Source organism: Condylura cristata, unplaced genomic scaffold, assembly GCF_000260355.1.
Source record: "Condylura cristata isolate star-nosed mole 26May11 unplaced genomic scaffold, ConCri1.0 scaffold00057, whole genome shotgun sequence".
Classification (NCBI taxonomy): domain Eukaryota; kingdom Metazoa; phylum Chordata; class Mammalia; order Eulipotyphla; family Talpidae; genus Condylura; species Condylura cristata.
Genome location: NW_004567158.1, coordinates 780,150 through 796,102, shown reverse-complemented (window position 1 = coordinate 796,102; position 15,953 = coordinate 780,150). Strand labels below are relative to the sequence as shown.

The window sequence follows — 15,953 nt, the reverse complement described above, 5'->3', positions numbered from 1 at the left end:
ACCGTGGTGCCCAGAAGAATTTCTCTGTCGGGCCTAGACAACATGCGAGCCTGGAAAGGTAGGTGCACACGCCGCGCGCCTCGACACCGCGCCCGCTGGCTCCCCTGGCCGCTGAGGCCCTGCGCCTTCGCCACCCTGGAAGCCCTGCAGCGCTCTTGTGTTGGCGCTGGTCTGTGGCAGCTCCGCCCAGGGCTGCTCGGAGCAGGGCCGCGCTCGCCGCCTCTTTCTGCTGCCCCGTCCTGCTCCGCCCCGGCAGCCTCGGGCCCTGTCTGCAAAGCCGCGTGTGCTCGAGGCCTTGTCTGTATGTCCTGCACGGAAACGCTGTGCCCACGCTTTGCTGACCGGAGGCGCTGCTCAAGCAGCCTCCAGGCTGAGGACCCGGGCTCGTCCTCTGGTCACGCGATGGAAAGGCCGTGTGACCAAAGGGTCCTCACGGGCTAATGTGTGCGGTGGACAAAGGCACAATGGACAGTGGAGGCAGCGCCATGGACCACGGAGGTGAATTAGAATCTCACACTGGAGAACAAAAGAGAAAAGAAGCGCCCAGGCGGCGCAGGGCTGGAGTCTTGGCACGAGTCCGACCCGACCCGGGCCGGGGAGGGCCCCAGGGTGCTGCACACCCCTCCTGGCTCCCCGCTGCCCCCGCAGCACAGGGTCTCCGTGGATCTCTCTGTCCTGCTCCTGCCCTCTCAGCCCTCTGACCTGGCCCCCCAGTTCCTCTATGTATAAGCGCTAACACAGAATCAAAGAAAAAGTTTTGTAAGGCACGAACACAGACCTCCACACATTCAGTGCAAAGACACCAGTAAAATCGCCGTGAGACTAAGAAGCAGTCAAGGGCAGCGACTCAAGGGCACACCCCAGAGCCACTGAAGTGGGCGGAACAGGGGGGCAGGGCCACCCGGAGCCCAGGCTTGGTGGCTGCCACGGGGCTGGCCGTTCAAACACCGCCACCTGGGTTTATTATCCGGGATATTTCATGTCATTGATTTATTTTTCAAGGAGATACTTTTAGTTTGACAGATGTATTTATTTGTGCATCCAGAACTGGGGTGCAGGCCAGAGGTGTCGGGGCGGTGAGAGGCTTCCCCAGAGACAGAGCAGGGAGCAGGATAGGCAGATGGACGAAGCCCACTGCTGAGGGGAGCAGCGGGCGGGGCAGGAGGGGGTTCCTCCCTGGCTGGGGCTCGAACGCGTGCTGAAGAGGCCGTGTCCAGCTCCACAGCGCTGCGCATCAACTGGTTGTGCCACCAGGGAGGGCTGGTGTTTCATTTCAGTTACTCTTTCTGCTGTTGTGTGAAAAGTTTAAGATTTTGATTTGGTTTTTAGCTCTTCTAAAGTAGGTTACGCTGCATCCGCGTGGGCCCAGTCATATCACATGCAAAGACTAGTAACGACTCTCTTACGTTCCCGCTTGGGTTAGCAAACCCCGGACGCTGAAGAGTGGCAGTGACCCGGGGATCCCACAGCAGCATCGCGTTGCCCAGACCAGTGAGTTCGCGTCACAGTGAGGGGCTGCTGAGCCACCATGATGACATTTCTCCTTTATCCTGTTAGTCTGAGGACCCCCACAGGCTGACTGGAATGCATTCCGAGGGTAGGGTAGCCGCGGCTTTGGGGTGTCTTTGTTTGGAACTTGTTTTTTGACCTTTGTTCCCAAGAGAGATTGTCCTGTGATTTTTCAGACCTTACCAGATAAACCATGCGGGCATGGGTTTTGCTTTGTGGAGAGACTGAAGTATTTTCAGGATTCAATTTATTCATTCTTGGTTCAGATTTTGTGTTTTCTGTTGCACTCCTTTTGGTAAGTTATCATTTCCTAGGGGTTCCTCCATTTCACCTAATTTTCCAGATTTATTGGCATAAAATTGATTCCCATGCCTCCCTGTACCGGCAGGATCCAGAGTGGATCCTTTTCACTCCTGACATCGCTAAAGTGGGGTCTTCCTTTTAATCACTCCTGATGGGGTTCATCAGTGTTATCAGGTTTTTATTTTCGAGAATAAATTTTGGCTTTTAGATTTCCCCCATTGTCTATTTGTTTTCTGTTTCATGCAATCCTAGTCATCTCTACTATTTCCTTCCTGCTACTTCACGGGTCAGCAGACTCTGACCGTACCTGGCCAATAGCCCTTGGCCTGCTGGCTGACAACGGTCTTCATGCTTTTAGGGGTCACTAAAAACCACGACCTAGCCTTCAAGATGTTTGTGCTTGCTTGGGGGTAATCTGCATCCTCTTCTGAATTCCTTTCCTCTGTCTCTAGACCTGACGTGTTTAAGGGGAGAAATCTTCTGCAAGCAGTCTTCCCTACAGCCGGTAAGCTTGAGATGTCACTCCGTGTTCAATGTTATCTACTTTTAATTTTGGGTTCTGCTTTGACTCAGGCATTATTTCAAACTGCATTTCTTAATTCCTAAACCTGCAAGTTGCTTAGTTATTTCTTGACTACACTCTGGTGAGAGCAAGATTTCCGTGAGTGCATCCCTGAGAATTGAGATTTCCTTTCCAGCCCGGCACTGCAGCGTTTCCGTGAGTGCGCTGGAAGGGAGCTGCTCTGACGCGGCCCCAAGTCCCTCAGGTCAAAGTCGCGTTGCCCATCCCGTCACTGTTCGGCAGTTCTGAGAGAGTCAAATCCCACGTTACTACTGCAAACGGTCGTCTTTCTCTTTTATAACTGTCACAGCTGTCTGTGTTTATAAAACTGCTACTGGTGAAGGGCATTTCTTATTTGTGCATCATTACATGCTAACTCTAGAGCCGAACCAACCATGTATTTTCTGATCTTTTCACTTTCCCCTTCTCCACACCTATATTGTAAATTGCATCTTATAAAAACTATAGTTTCTCCTTAGTGCTTCAAAGTTTTGCTCCTGTTCCGAGAGTCTTCTTTTCGTTGGAAGAGTTAATCCATGGGCATTCATCAGGTTCAGTTTATACCCGTTTATTTTGTGGTTTCTATTGCTCTGATGTCTACAGATTGACTAATTTGCAAATGTCTCTTTCCTTGGGTTCTTTTGAGTGGAGTTTGCTTCCTCATTTCAACTTTCACCTCCACTGCTCTGAGCGTATTCGTCTACGTCTATTCTCTCAGTGATGACCTTCTGCATTTTACCATACAGACTCAACGTGTATCTGAAATGAGTAGCTTTGCTTTTCCCCCAAGAAATATAAGGAACTCAAAGACTTTAAATTGAGTCACCTCTCCCAATTTAACTGCCAATGTCATATAGTATTTTACTTCTATTTGTCTTTTAAAATCCCATCAAGAAAACATTTATTAGTATTGTTTTTGTAAAAGATTTATTTATCTATGCATATGAGAACTGGGGTGCAGGCCAGAGGTGCAGGGGGTAAGAGGATTTCCCCAGAGACAGTGGGGAGCAAAACAGGCAGATCCACTGAAACACTCTGCTGAGGGGAGCAGCGAGGAGACAGGAGAGGTCTGCTGCGCCCTGAGGTCAGTCCCTGGCGGGGGATCGAACTCATGCTGCAGTGGCTGGCCATAGTTTTATAGTGCTGTGCTGTAATCCCTGTGCCACCAGGGAGGGCCCCAGCCATTTTATTTTGTTTAAGCGTCACTCACATCAGCTAGTTTGCTAGCTTGTTGCTTCCGCTATCTCACGAGTTCCTTCTGGGATACTTTTCACTCCTTTTGTGGTTTATTCTTTAAGATTTCCTTTAATAGGGTCTGCTGTGGGTGAGTTGTGTCAGATTCCAATTGTCTACAAGTGGCTTTTAGTGCTTCTTGTTGTGACAAGAATTCCCCTGCATCGTGCCAGTCTGACGATTGCCGGGTGCAGTCAGCTGTCAGTCCCATTCCTTGTAAGACATTTTCTTTTAGAATTTCCTTTGAACCTCCATGAGGGATTTCCTGTAGTAGTTGTCATGAGGAAGCCACAAATTCAGTCTTTGGGAATGTTTTCCTTTTGCGTCCATTACTGAAATGCAGCTCTACTCTCTGGCGACTTCTTGCTGGACGATTTGGCATCAGTTCTAGTCCGCAAAATTTACGAGCTGCTCATACACTTTAAAACGTAGGCCCTTCCTCTCCCCATGGAAAACGTAGGCGTGTTAGGTGATGCTGACGGTGACGAACGTTTGAGACTCTGTCCATTGGTCTTGATTCTCTTCTTTTTTGTTTCTTGCCCAGCTCTAGTGATCTATTTTGAAGCTCACTGAGTCTTCTGTCAGCTCAGATCTTCTCTGGAGGCCCTCCAGTGAGTTTTTCATTTCAGTTAGACTTCTCAGCTCCAAAGCTACATTTGCGCCTTCTTGCAAGTCCCAGCTGTATCCCGTGATTCTGTGCTCTGTGCACATCTGTGCGGTGCCACTTTAGGCGCCTCCTGTGACCCCACTACCTAGAACTTTTCGGTCAGTTTTACTGACTGGCCTTCGTCCGGCAGCCAGCAGGGGCAGAGACTGTCATGGGCTGGCGCATCACCATGGGCTGTCACTAAGAGGACGGAGGATGTGCAGGAAAGGGCCCTGTCGGTGGGCTGTGAGGGGCTGCAGCGCTGTGCAAACCAGTATGGCGGTCGGTCCCCCCAAATGGAGAATGAAGCACATGGATCCTGAGGAAAGACAAGCGGGGCTGAGGAGCTGGCGATGCTCCTGTGAGGCCTGCAGCTCTGTCCCGTGGCTGAGGCGTGAGCATGGGAGCCCGCCGTTGGTGAGACAGACGCGGCTAGTGACAGTGACGCCAGCGTGACAGGGACGTGTGTGCCGGCGGCTGCCCCTGGTGAAGGGCCCCGGCTCAGCGGTGGGCAGGGGAGAGTCCTGCCCCGCAGGGCTAGCTTGCCTGGCCCAGGGCACTCGAGGAGGCCCTTGAGGGGCCCGGGCCGGGCGTGGCCCAGCACCAGTGCTGCCTCGGGCCTCTGGCCACGGCGGTTGGTCTTACTTGAAGGACTGAGAGCCGGTCAGCTGCAGTTTGCGGTTTGGGGTGAGAAGTTGCCCCGCGAGCAGTTGAAAGAAGCCCGAGGCTGCCTGGCGAGCAGGGTGTGCCTGGGCTGGTGGCTCAGGTCGCGTCCCCACAGAACCGCGGGTCCCGGCGCCTGCTCCAGACGCCACTAGCTCAAGTGTGAGCTTCCTGCGCTGTCGCCTCCTCATTCACTGCACATACGTTTTCCAGAGCAGGTCTGATTTCTGCGCTCTGCGCAGCTTTGACTTTTCTCACCCACCCGGCTTGTCTCTTGCAGCAGACGTGGGCGACCAACCCTTACGGCACCGGGACAAGCGACTTAGTTTAAATTTGGTAAGTTGGGCCCTTGGGCTACTCTAAGTTTTGGTTTTACCAGCTGTCCATGTGCCCTTGGCGCCTGTGGCGCTCAGGCTGCAGCTCTGAGGCCAGTGTCTCCCGAAGGCTCTACAGATGAGTCCGCGGCGCCAAGGGCACTTGCTCACATTGAGGGAGCGCCTCACACTAGGCTCCCCTGCTAAGCTCAGGGGGAGCCCAGCACACCCCCCCCACCCAGCGGGGGGCGGGGGGGGGAGTCCCAGCTCTGCAGCCCCAGCTCCGCAGCGGCTGCGGACTGCCCCCTGGTGGCGGTGTGCGGCAGCGTCCTGCGCTCTCTCCAGCCCAGCAGGTTCTCGCCCATGTGCGCCGCGGCTTCCTCCGGGGTGGACGACAGCTACGTGCCCATGCAGGCCGCGGCCTCTAGCCAGGGACCCCCCTGCAGCCCTGACGAGTATATCCCCATGAGCTCGGGCTTGTTGAGCCCACTGCCTGCGCTCCCTGTGGACCTGCAGCCTCCCCCCGTGAACAGAGACCTCAAGCCTCAGAGGAAATGTAAGCACTGGACCTGTGAGCAGGAGGCGGGGGCCTGGTGGCCAGGTGGGGAAGTGTCCTTCCTCCCCTGTCTAGAGACCGCAGCAGCAAGCTGCAGATTGCGGGTGTGTGAAGCAGCGGGGCAGGGCCGGGCCATGAGGCCCAGGGCCTCACAGACGCCGCCAGGCCGTGGCCAGCACAGAGGGCCTCGCCAGCTGCACCCTGAGAGGGCAGAGGGAAGCGGGGAAGAGTGAGAAGAAATGCCATGTGCCACGCCTAAGGGCCTTTGCTGCCAGGCCCGCCCCGGCACTGCGCCTGCTCCGGGTGGCCTTGCCGAAGCCAGCTGTGTCTCCGTGCATGAGGGTGCCGCATGCCCAGGCCCGTGGGCGCGAAGGGAGGAAGCCAGGGGGGTTTGTCCGCCTGAGTGGGAGCGAGATGGGAACAGCACCTGGAAGGAGAGGAAGCGTCGGGGCAGCACTAAGTGGGGGAACAGACCTGCTCTCCAGACGGTCACAGGACATCACCGCTCGCTCTGGCTGGAGCAGACAGGCTGCTGTGCACGCTAGAGTGGGGTTTCCGCTGGCTCCCTTCCACGGGGAGCTCGCCAGTAGCAGCTGTGGAGCTGACGCCGCCGCAACTGCACCCTTGCTGCACAAAGTGACCAGCAAACCATAGCAATTTTAGTGAAATCCCATGCCAAGTGCTTCGCATAGCAGTTAAGGAGACACGGGGCTGGCCAGGTGCAGGAGGAGGATGTGCGGCCTGGGAGGGTCCCTGGAGGCAGCACACGGGACATGAGCCGGACCCGCCCGACAGTCACATCATCCTCTGGGGGCCAGCAGGCAAGGGTCCCTGAACCCTGTGAGGGCTGGTGAGCCTGCAACACAGTAGAAGGTTCCAGGCCCAAGGACCTCTGCTGAACAGGGCCTGGAAAGGCGCTTGTTGGTGTGGGGACCCCGTTTGTTCAGAGTTCCTGCTGCCCCCCGGGCTGGGCCTCCAATCGCAGGCCAGGCGCAGCAGCTCTGGTCTCCGATGGGTGTCTGAGTGCTGTGTGTCCCCGCAGCACGGCCACCGCCCCTGGACCTGCAGGGTCTCTCCACCATCCGGGAGCATGCGGCACTGAGCAGGGCCCGCACCGTGCCTGGGTGAGTGCAGGTGGCCGGGTCAGGTGTGGGGACCAGGCTGAGGCCCCTGGAGGAGGCGGGTACAGGAAGTGGCTGGAAAGAGAGGCGGCTGGAGCTGGCCAGCTCTCCCAGCAGCTGGAAGACATTGCTTGAGCCTCGTCTGTTTTTTCCTCAGCAATCGAAGCAGCTTGCTCTCTCCAGAAAGAAATGGCTTCAGTTCGGCCAGGTTCTTTGCCAGTCCTGCTCCCAGAGAAGAGGAAGGGAGCTACACGCGCATGGTAACCAGCCCTGGCCATGCTCACCCCAGCCCATCTGGAGGCTGCAGCCCTGGGGGTGGGGGTAGGGGGTGGGGTGGGGGTGGGGGGGTGAGGGAAAGCCCGGCCGTGTGCTCCAGTCTGCTTCTAGCCCTGGTGCCCACCAGAGGGCAGCATGGCCTGCACGGTGCCTGTCCTTTCCTCCTGAGCCTGTGAAGGGGTCCGGTCCATCAAGCTGACTTCTGTAGCCCGCACACCCAGAGGGTTAGGGGAACGGTGCTTGGAGGTCGGCGGAAGTGACGGGGTTCTGAGCACAGCCCTTGTCCCCAGGGGCCGCGCCGGCGCCATCTGCCCAGGCTCGGCAGGTGGACGGTGACTCATGTCCGCACAGCCTTCTTCGGAAGCTCTTTCCCGCTTAGGGCCCTTGGGAGGGGAACCCGTGAAGGGCGCACGGGCTGCGGATGCTCGGGTGGGCGGCTTCTCACAGGCCGAGTGCTGACGTGCCGGGACACGGCAGGCTGGGCCGAGGCCACTCTTCGCTTGTACGTTTTCTGCCCTGTGCCTGCAATAGGGCTCCGCGGCCCCGCACTGTGGCGTGCTCTGCCCAGGCAGCGGTCGGTCCTTCTGGCTTTCCTTGCCGAGAACCTGCCCCTATTCAGAGGCTGGGGTCGTGGCCAGTCATCTGGCCATTGTGAAGACAGTTGTTAGAAACCTGCTTTACAGGTCGGGGGTGACATTTTCCACTGTAGCAAAATAAAAGTAACAGCTCATTTGCCTTTTTTTTTTTTTTTAAAGATTTGTGCATCCAGAACTGGGGTACAGGCCAGAGGCTCAGGGGTGGTGAGAGGCTTCCCCAGAGACAGAGCGGGGAGCAGAGCAGGCAGATGGATGAAGTCCGCTGCTGAGGGGAGCAGCGGGCGGGTCAGGAGAGGTCTGCCGCGCCCTGGGGTCCCCTCCCGGGCAGGCGGGGACCGAACTCATGCGGAAGCGGCTTTAGCTTCTCAGTGCTGCGCTGTGACCCGCTGCGCCCCCAGGGAGGGCCCTCATTTGCCATTTTACCATTTTCAGATGTACAGTGCAGTGGCAGCCAGCACCCTCGCGATGTGCGGCCACCTCAGAACTTTCCCTCAGACCTGGGTTCCCTCCTTCCACATCCCATCCTTTTGGATCGGCCTGTTCTGAGGGCGCGTGCGCACCTGTTTTCGTTCCTTGAGACCGGCGCGTGCGCAGCTGTGGCTCCGTCACGGCGTGTTTGTTTCTCCAGTCATCTGGGCAAAATGGCTGCCAGTTCTCAGCATATTCACCAACACTTGTTACTCCCATTTCTTCATTTTCTCCAGTCGCCACCCTAGTACGTGTTAGTTGCTTTCTCCTCGTGGCTTGGTTCACACTGAGCATCATCCTTCCATGCGCTCATCAGCCATTTGCCTTGATTCGGTTATTCACAGCTCCTTGAGATTTCTTGCTTTGTAGGATGAGACTTTTCTAGTATTGCAAAATTGCTGCTATAAAAAAAAAAATGCTCACACTTGCAGATTGACTTGCATGAGGTTGACATTCTTCACGATGCCAAATCTTCCAGTCCATGAATATAGGATGCCTTTCCATTTATTTATGGTGACTTTATTTTCTTTCAGCAATGTTTTGCTGTTTTCAGTATACACTGTACAAGTCTTTGTTGTCTCGGTTAAATTTTATTTCTAAATGTTTTATTCTTTTTGACGATATTGTAAAGGAAATTGTCTCCTTCCTTTCCGGTTTGGACAGTTCATTGGTAGTGTGGAGAAATGCAACTGGATTGCTGATTTTGTATCTCACAACCTTGCTGTATTTATTTTCTGTGTAGAACCTTCGAGTTTTCTGCATATAAAATCAAGTCATCAGCAAATAAATTATTTGGCTTCCTGTCCAGTTTGGGTGCCTTTAATTTCTCCTTGACAATCGCTTTGACTAGCTCCCACTACCTTCCTAAATAAAAGCAGCACGAGAAGGCATCCTTGTCTTGCTCTCATAGGTTTCCTTGTGGACATAACTGTTCACTTCTCTAGGGCAGCGGCCCTTAGCTGGGTAACTTAGGGACATCTGGTTCCCATACTTGGGCTGGCATTTAGTAGGAAGAGTTCAGGTGTGCTGTGCACCCTGCAGGTGGGATACTCGAGTATTGCTGTATGCCAGTCTAGTGACCTGCAGCCTGCTAAGTTCGCTTGTTAGTTGTAGAGTTTTGGGATGTTCTGCGCTGCGCTGCGCTTCCTTTTTAGTCACCAGCATAGTGTTGTCCAGCGCTGTTCATTTAGTTCTAATCATTTGTTCTTTGTATGTGTTGCTTGACTTGATTTACTTGTATTTCGTCCAGGATTTTTTTTTATCTGTCTTCATGGTGGGGCTTGAGCTGTTTTCATGGGGCCTGCAGGTGAGTGGCTACATGTAGGTTGGTAGGTCTTGCTATCCAGGAAAGGAAGGCCTCTTGCTTTCTCGATCGTCCTCAGTTTGGGTGGTTTTTTTGTTTGTTTGCTTGTTTGTTTGTTTTGGCTACTTTCTATTCTGGGACAAATTTGAGAAAGAATTTCTCAATTTCTACCAAATGAGAAAAAGAGAAATACCATTCTCCACAATATTAAAAACTGATCCAGTGAATTAGAAAACACCATTAGCACTTCTATGTATAAGAATAAGAATAGGGGTGGAATGAGGAACTCAGCACATGAGTTAAGACACTTACCCCAAGTCGTGGTAATGGCTTAGTGAGCTAAAAGAGAGTTGTGAGGAAGTTACTGATAAGCCAGAAAGAGAGAAAAACAGTGGATATGAAAGAAAGTTGACATGGAAGATGGGAGAATCATAGAGAACAGGTCATTTGCCCAGAGCTGCAGGAGATACTAGGAAAAGTAGAAGAGAAGCATCCGTGAGGGGACAGTGACCCACTTCCTCACAATTCACGGGGGATGCCATGCCCCAGAGACTTCAAGGCCTGGGCAGTGGCAGTGGCAGAGAGAGGGCATGTCGCTGTTCAGAGCTTATTTTCTTCCATCTGGCTGGATGGTAGAAAATTTTCATTATGTGGACAGCACATTTGAAACTATAAAGCCCACAGAAGGAAAAGGAATAAAGGCAGCAGATCCACTGACAAAATGAACAGCAGAGTAAGACAGGATCAACGCACACCTCACTGGTCCTGTAGTTTTTCTCCTGGCCCTGCAGAGCTCATTTTAACGCTGGCTTACCTGGCTTCTTCAAGACTAAGGTTGGCTCCAACCAACCAAGAAGCAGTGAACACACACCACGCGCTGTGATGTGCGCGCAGGGTATGGCCGTGCGTGCCCGAGGCCAGGCTGGCAGCGGGGGCAGCTTCCTCCCCGCGCACCTGAAAGCTGGTGAAGATAGGCAAATTGCCAACAGATATTTTCAAAAGTGACTCAATAGAAAGAGAAAAGCAGAGTGGTTGTAGCAGCACTAGAGAAACTGAGTCAGCAGCTTTAGGACAGTGCCAGCAGAGAGTGGCGGTCACTCGGCTTAGAGAACCGCCTCCGGGGAGCAGTGGAAGGAGGGAAGACGACCTGTGCTGTTGACGAGGCTGGAGCAGCTGGTCCCAAAGCAAGTGCAAGAAGGCCCAGCAGGAACGACAGGCCTTCCCTCGCACTTCATGCCGACTGCAACATCTTGTGGCAACCAAATCTTGTGCGTGAATGTTATCACAGAAGCGCTTCCCACACACTTTGAAAATGCCACCAGCTGATGACTGGGAAGCGCAGGTGAGTCCAAGCCCACCTTGGAGCACGGGACAGCCAGCCCCCCAGTGCCGTCAGATGCTCGGACACCACACGGTGAGCTTCGAGAGCAGGAAGCACTGGGAATGCCAGACGCGGTCTGCCCGAAACATCTGAAAACGAGAGCGAAGCCCATCCTGGGCTTGTGCCCCAAGCCCGCGTCCCAGACCTCAGCCAGCCGGGCACCTGCGTGTCGAGATCACAAGGCGGCCTCTGGGCTGTGTGGCCGTCCATGGGCTCTGGGTCCCAGCGGGCCCGCCAGAGTCCAGCGCCATCGCCTCGGAGACTCAGGCTCTAGCATTTGCTAGAACTCCGCACGTGTTCACGGGGGAGTCGGCCCGCGAGGAACGGCAGGCGACCCCAAAGCTCACAAGTGACTTTCGAATCGGGTCACAGCGAAGACGACTTCTCCAACACTGCACCCGAGGGCCACTCAGTGATAGAAAACTAAGGGAGGGAGGAAGAAAAAGTCCGCGGCTACTCTGCGATGAACACCCCGAACAACGGCCGGGGAATCCACTGCGCTAACGCGGCTCAGGTGCATTGGCAGCTCGTCCCCGTAGGAACCAGTCCGGGGCGCGGGGGGGGGGGTCCTCAAGACGGGGGCACGGCCGGCAGCTGTCACAAGACGCACTTTGTTTGAACAGGAGAACACTCGAGAGCCGGCTGGGCTTTTGCTCGTGACACGCAGCTGCTGCCTGCTGTAGATGAGGAAGTGGGCCGGAGGGTCAGCGCGGCCAGCAGCTCTATAGCAAGATTGGCAAAGAGGAAACAGCCTGCACAGACAGTGCTGGAAGAGAGGAGATGAGTGACCTCGGCATGTCAGCAGGCGGCTGGCTGGTGCATTGCTAATCAGGCCTGAAAATCCAAGCGCCCCATGAAGACGCCATTCATCTGTGTCAGGCCCGAGAAATTTAGAAGTCTGCCCAGCGGTGGCCGCGAGGGGGCGCTGAAGGACGGTGGCCCTGGTTGCCGGGGCTGGCCCAGAGCAGCCCTGCAGGCAGCCTCAGAGGCGGCGCCACGCCCCAGCCCTGCAGCTCTGCCCACAGCCCCAGGCCCAGGAGCCCTGGCGTAGGGACACAGGTGCTTGCGGCAGCGGGACAGCTAAGTCACCTGTGGCAGTGGTCGTGACGGCCAGCGAGCTGAAGCGGGCGATGACGTGCTGCTAGTGGACGACGACTTATGTGCTGGCAGGAGACTGTACCCCGAGAAAGCGCCGTTGAGTGGTTAGCCGCGGTGGGGAAGGGGAGAGCAGGGTCCTGTGTTGGCAGGGTGGTGCAGAGCGCGCGTCTGCTCTTTCCAGGGTTTGGGCTTCAGGCTGTCACGGTCAGTGCCTTGGGCATGCTGAGCACTGACCATCGAGCTAGTGCCACGTGGAAACCAAGTGGGTGACGCTGGATTGCAAGTGGCAGCTGTCACAGGGCAAGCTGCCCAGCATAGGTCTCTACCCTGACACTGCTGAGCTGAATTCTGTGGTGTTGGTTCCTAGGAGGAGCACAGAACAGCCAGCTCGCTGATGTGGAGCAGGACCTGTGGCCTGGATTACTTAGCCCTGGACTTCAACTCCGCGTCGCCAGCCCCAGTGCAACAGGTAGGGAGGACTTGGTGTGTGAGTCCGAGAGGATGCCACTTGTGCTGAGGAGTCCAGCATGTGCGTCCTCTATGGAAAGGCCTAGAACTCGGACATGCACAGTGAGGCAGGCCGTTAGTCTTCCCGCGCTGCGAGAATCAAGTGCGTGTCTGTGTGTGCGTGTGTAGACAAGTCTGCTACTTTCCTGCCTTTCACAGCTTGGACCCTACAGCTGATAGGAAAATCCTCAGGGGGCGCCCAGGTGCAGGGAGGGCGATGTTGGGGACAAGGAACAGCTCAGTTTGGCTAGCCGCCAGTTGTGCCAGCTGGCCTGGAAGGCCACGGTCAGCAGATGGCACCCCGATGTTAACATGGGCGTCAGCTCTCCTGACTGCTCTGCTGAGCCCTGCGGCGAGCTGAAGAGGGTGTGCGGGACGCTGGCGTGCTTGTGTGTGAGCTCTGCAGTCACATACGCACAACGCCCACATCTGAAGCTTCCCTTTGGAACCCGGAAGTGAGGCCCCAGAAGAGCAAGGCTGGTAGGCGGAGAAGGCCCTGCCTAGCCCCGCCCCGCCCCACCCCCCGTGGTAGCTCAGAACAGTGTGGGGCAGACCAGTCAGTGCCCAAGCCCCAGGTCACCTTGGCCCGGCCCACCCGGCCCAGAAGGGAAGAGCAGCCCCTCGCTACTCATGCTCCTTGGTCAGGACGCGAGAGCTTCCAGACACGAGCACGCAGAGCGGCGATGCCTCTGGGCCCGCAGGGCGGGGCTGTGGGACCTGGCTCCCTGGCCTGGCCCTGAGGCCGGAGCGTGCGGGTGGACGTCATGGCGGGCCTTCTGCGTGTCCCCGCAGAAGCCCCTTGCCGAAGAGCAGAGAGTGGACTACGTGCAAGTGGATGAGCAGAGGACGCAGGCGCTGCAGAGCACCAGGCGGGAGTGGACGGATGAGAGGCGGTCCAAGGCGTGAGTGGCGGAGCGGGCCGGCGGCTGCGCCGGTGGCCACCAGGCCCAGGTCCACACAGATGTGCAGGTCTCGCGGGCTCGGCAGGGACGTTTGGGGAGCTGCTGGCGTGGGGGCCAGTGGGGATGGGAGCGGCGCCTGGAGGCACCGACGGGGCTGGGAGGGCTCCTTTCAGGCAGGGTCCAGCAAAACTGACACTTGCAAGGACACTTTCCCTGAGCCTGCCTAAAACCTCCGCCACGCACGTCTGGGTGGCCGCGGCCACCGGCGTCAGCTGTGTGGCAGACCGGCCGGCAGACCGGTGCTGCTGTGGCGGCCATGGCTGCCTTCTCAGGACCCCGGTGCCCCCGCCCAGAAAGCGGCCAGTTCAGGCACTGGGCGTGGGCATGTGGGGGCTGCCAGGGTGGTGCCGCTCAGCTCTTACCCTAAGAGGCCTGGGGCAGGTGTGGCACCACTAAAAGCAGTTGGGAGCGCTTTGCCCGAGCCCAGACCCCGAGCGCCGCGCCCACTGTCTGGCTTGGCCTGCAGGGACTCGGATGAGCGAGCACCGCCTGGCCAGCCTTGAAGACGCGGGGGCCATGCAGACCTGACACGGGCCCCCAACTTCTGCCCCCTCTGTGGCCGCTCGCCTGGAGCTTTGACCCGTGACGGGGATGCGTGCCCAGCCAGGCTTTCTGTGCGGAAACATCCCCACCACACGCGCCCTCGGGGCCCCTCTCCAGGACCCGGGTACAAGCTTTCCCAGGAGCGGCCCAGAGCCGCCGTCCCAGGGTGAGGGCGCACTGACCCGGCATTGTGTGCTGGACCCGAACCTTCACATGGTAGACGTCTGACCAGAAAACCCTCCAACCCAGCAGGCCAGAAACGCGGTGAGTGGTGATGGGGTCCCGAGCGCACCATGAGGACATTGGACTGACCCTTCTTTTGACCCAGAAAAGCCTCCGCAGGTCGCGGCTTTCACTGAACTGTCCTCCTGCCTCTCCTGCGCACCTGGGGGCCGTGGAGCAGGCTGGCCTGGCGCCCCGGGGCTTGCCCAGGTGGGGTCTCAGGCAAGGCCCGGGTCGGCGGGGTCCCTGGGCCGCAGGCTGTCTGTGGCCTGTGCGGGCGCTCAGACTGCCCGGGCGGGGGGAGGGAAAGCCCCAGCACGAGTTCCACCCGCTCGCGTGGGCCCCGGGGTCTGAGGAGCAACACGCTGGCGCGCCGGGACTCGTGTGCAAGGAGCTCAGTCGGGTTCTGGGCTGCTGGGCCGGCGGCTGCTGGGCCGGCAGGGCACAGATTTCTGAAAACAGAAGTGAGAACGATGCCGGAAGAGCCGACTTCCAGCAGATTTTGCAGGTGTGAAGGGACTAGAATTTTCACCAGGGGTTGACGTTGGCCGCCTGTTTCTTGCTACTTTGACGGAGTGGCCGCAGACAGCATTGTTTCCTTTTTTAAAGAAAAGTAATGAGGTGCCGTTGGGCATTTTATTTCCAAAGCACAGTGTGTCTTTCTGTAGCAAGAGGCAAAACCCCAAACCTCTGTATGTCGGTGACGAGTGGTCAGAGCAGGACACTGCTCGCCCGAAGTCAAGGGCGCTGCGCAGGAAGAAGCTTCCGCAGACCTGGGCCTCGCTGCGGCAGGCCGTGCCTTCCACCTCTTTCCACTGGCAGACGCCTCCGGGCCGGGCGTGTCGTGCGGGAGCCGCCTTGTACCGTAGGTCCAAGTCTGTGAAGGCCCCTTGTGCCCGGCTCCCTCTTCTCAAGGCCTCTTTGCTGCTGACTCTGAGAAGTTCACGTGGACTCACTGCGCCATCTATCTGGCACCAATAAAAGTCTGTCCAGGAGGCGTCGTGATGTCAGTGTTCTCATTGAAGGGTGGCACAGCCCATCATGAGCTGTGCGGGCACAGCCCATCGCCCGGGAGGCCACTCACCCCCCTGTGGTGGCCGGCGGCCAAGCCGGGCCCTCCTCAGCACCCAGCGAGCGCAGTGCCGGCTCCTGACAGCGCACCCGCCTGGCCTTCTCGCGAGCACGCTGGAGAGAGAGCCCTGCCTGCCCTCTACCCAGCAGGGGTCTCTGGTGCCACCCTGGTGCCAGGTCAGTGTGTCTCAGCTTGCCAGGACGGCGGCGTGCTGAGGACTGAGGGGCGCACACAGGATGCCCTGCCCCGAGAGCGCCTTTCCCCGTCACGTCCCGAGTGAAGAGCGGCGGGCCAGTGGGCCCGACCTTTCAGCCTCTCTGTTACTTCCCTTCATACTAGGCCGCATCTGCCATTTATTCAGGCTTTCGTTTTCTGCAGCCTGGCGCTCACAGCTTGCTGTGGGCTGGGCAGGGCAGGGACGCCTCGCTGAGGCCGCCGCAGAGCCTCGGGGACATGGTCAGCCTCGACCTCTCTGCCCAGGCCCCAGGTGGCCCCGTGGGGAAGGCCGAACAGCCCGCGGCCTGTGATTCTGGCTCACCAGCCCCCACTGAGGTCAACCCAGCTCCTGGGCCGCCTCTTAGTTTCTTGGTCAACGTCTGTCAGTGGGGCCTTGCAGGC

General features: G+C 57.4%; 1 protein-coding gene across 1 annotated transcript in view; it reads left to right on the top strand.

Annotated features, from left to right (window-relative positions):
• The window catches only part of GAB3 (GRB2-associated binding protein 3), a 20,049-nt gene extending 4,808 nt beyond the window's left edge, over window positions 1-15,241 (top strand). The window contains exons 5-12 of the mRNA XM_012734468.1: window positions 2,258-2,317; window positions 5,197-5,252; window positions 5,576-5,786; window positions 6,829-6,910; window positions 7,065-7,167; window positions 12,397-12,498; window positions 13,329-13,438; window positions 13,965-15,241. Coding sequence (XP_012589922.1) covers window positions 2,258-2,317; window positions 5,197-5,252; window positions 5,576-5,786; window positions 6,829-6,910; window positions 7,065-7,167; window positions 12,397-12,498; window positions 13,329-13,438; window positions 13,965-14,001 — 761 coding nt within the window. The 3' untranslated portion in view covers window positions 14,002-15,241. The remainder of the gene's footprint in view (window positions 1-2,257; window positions 2,318-5,196; window positions 5,253-5,575; window positions 5,787-6,828; window positions 6,911-7,064; window positions 7,168-12,396; window positions 12,499-13,328; window positions 13,439-13,964) is intronic.
• Window positions 15,242-15,953: the final 712 nt, after the last annotated feature.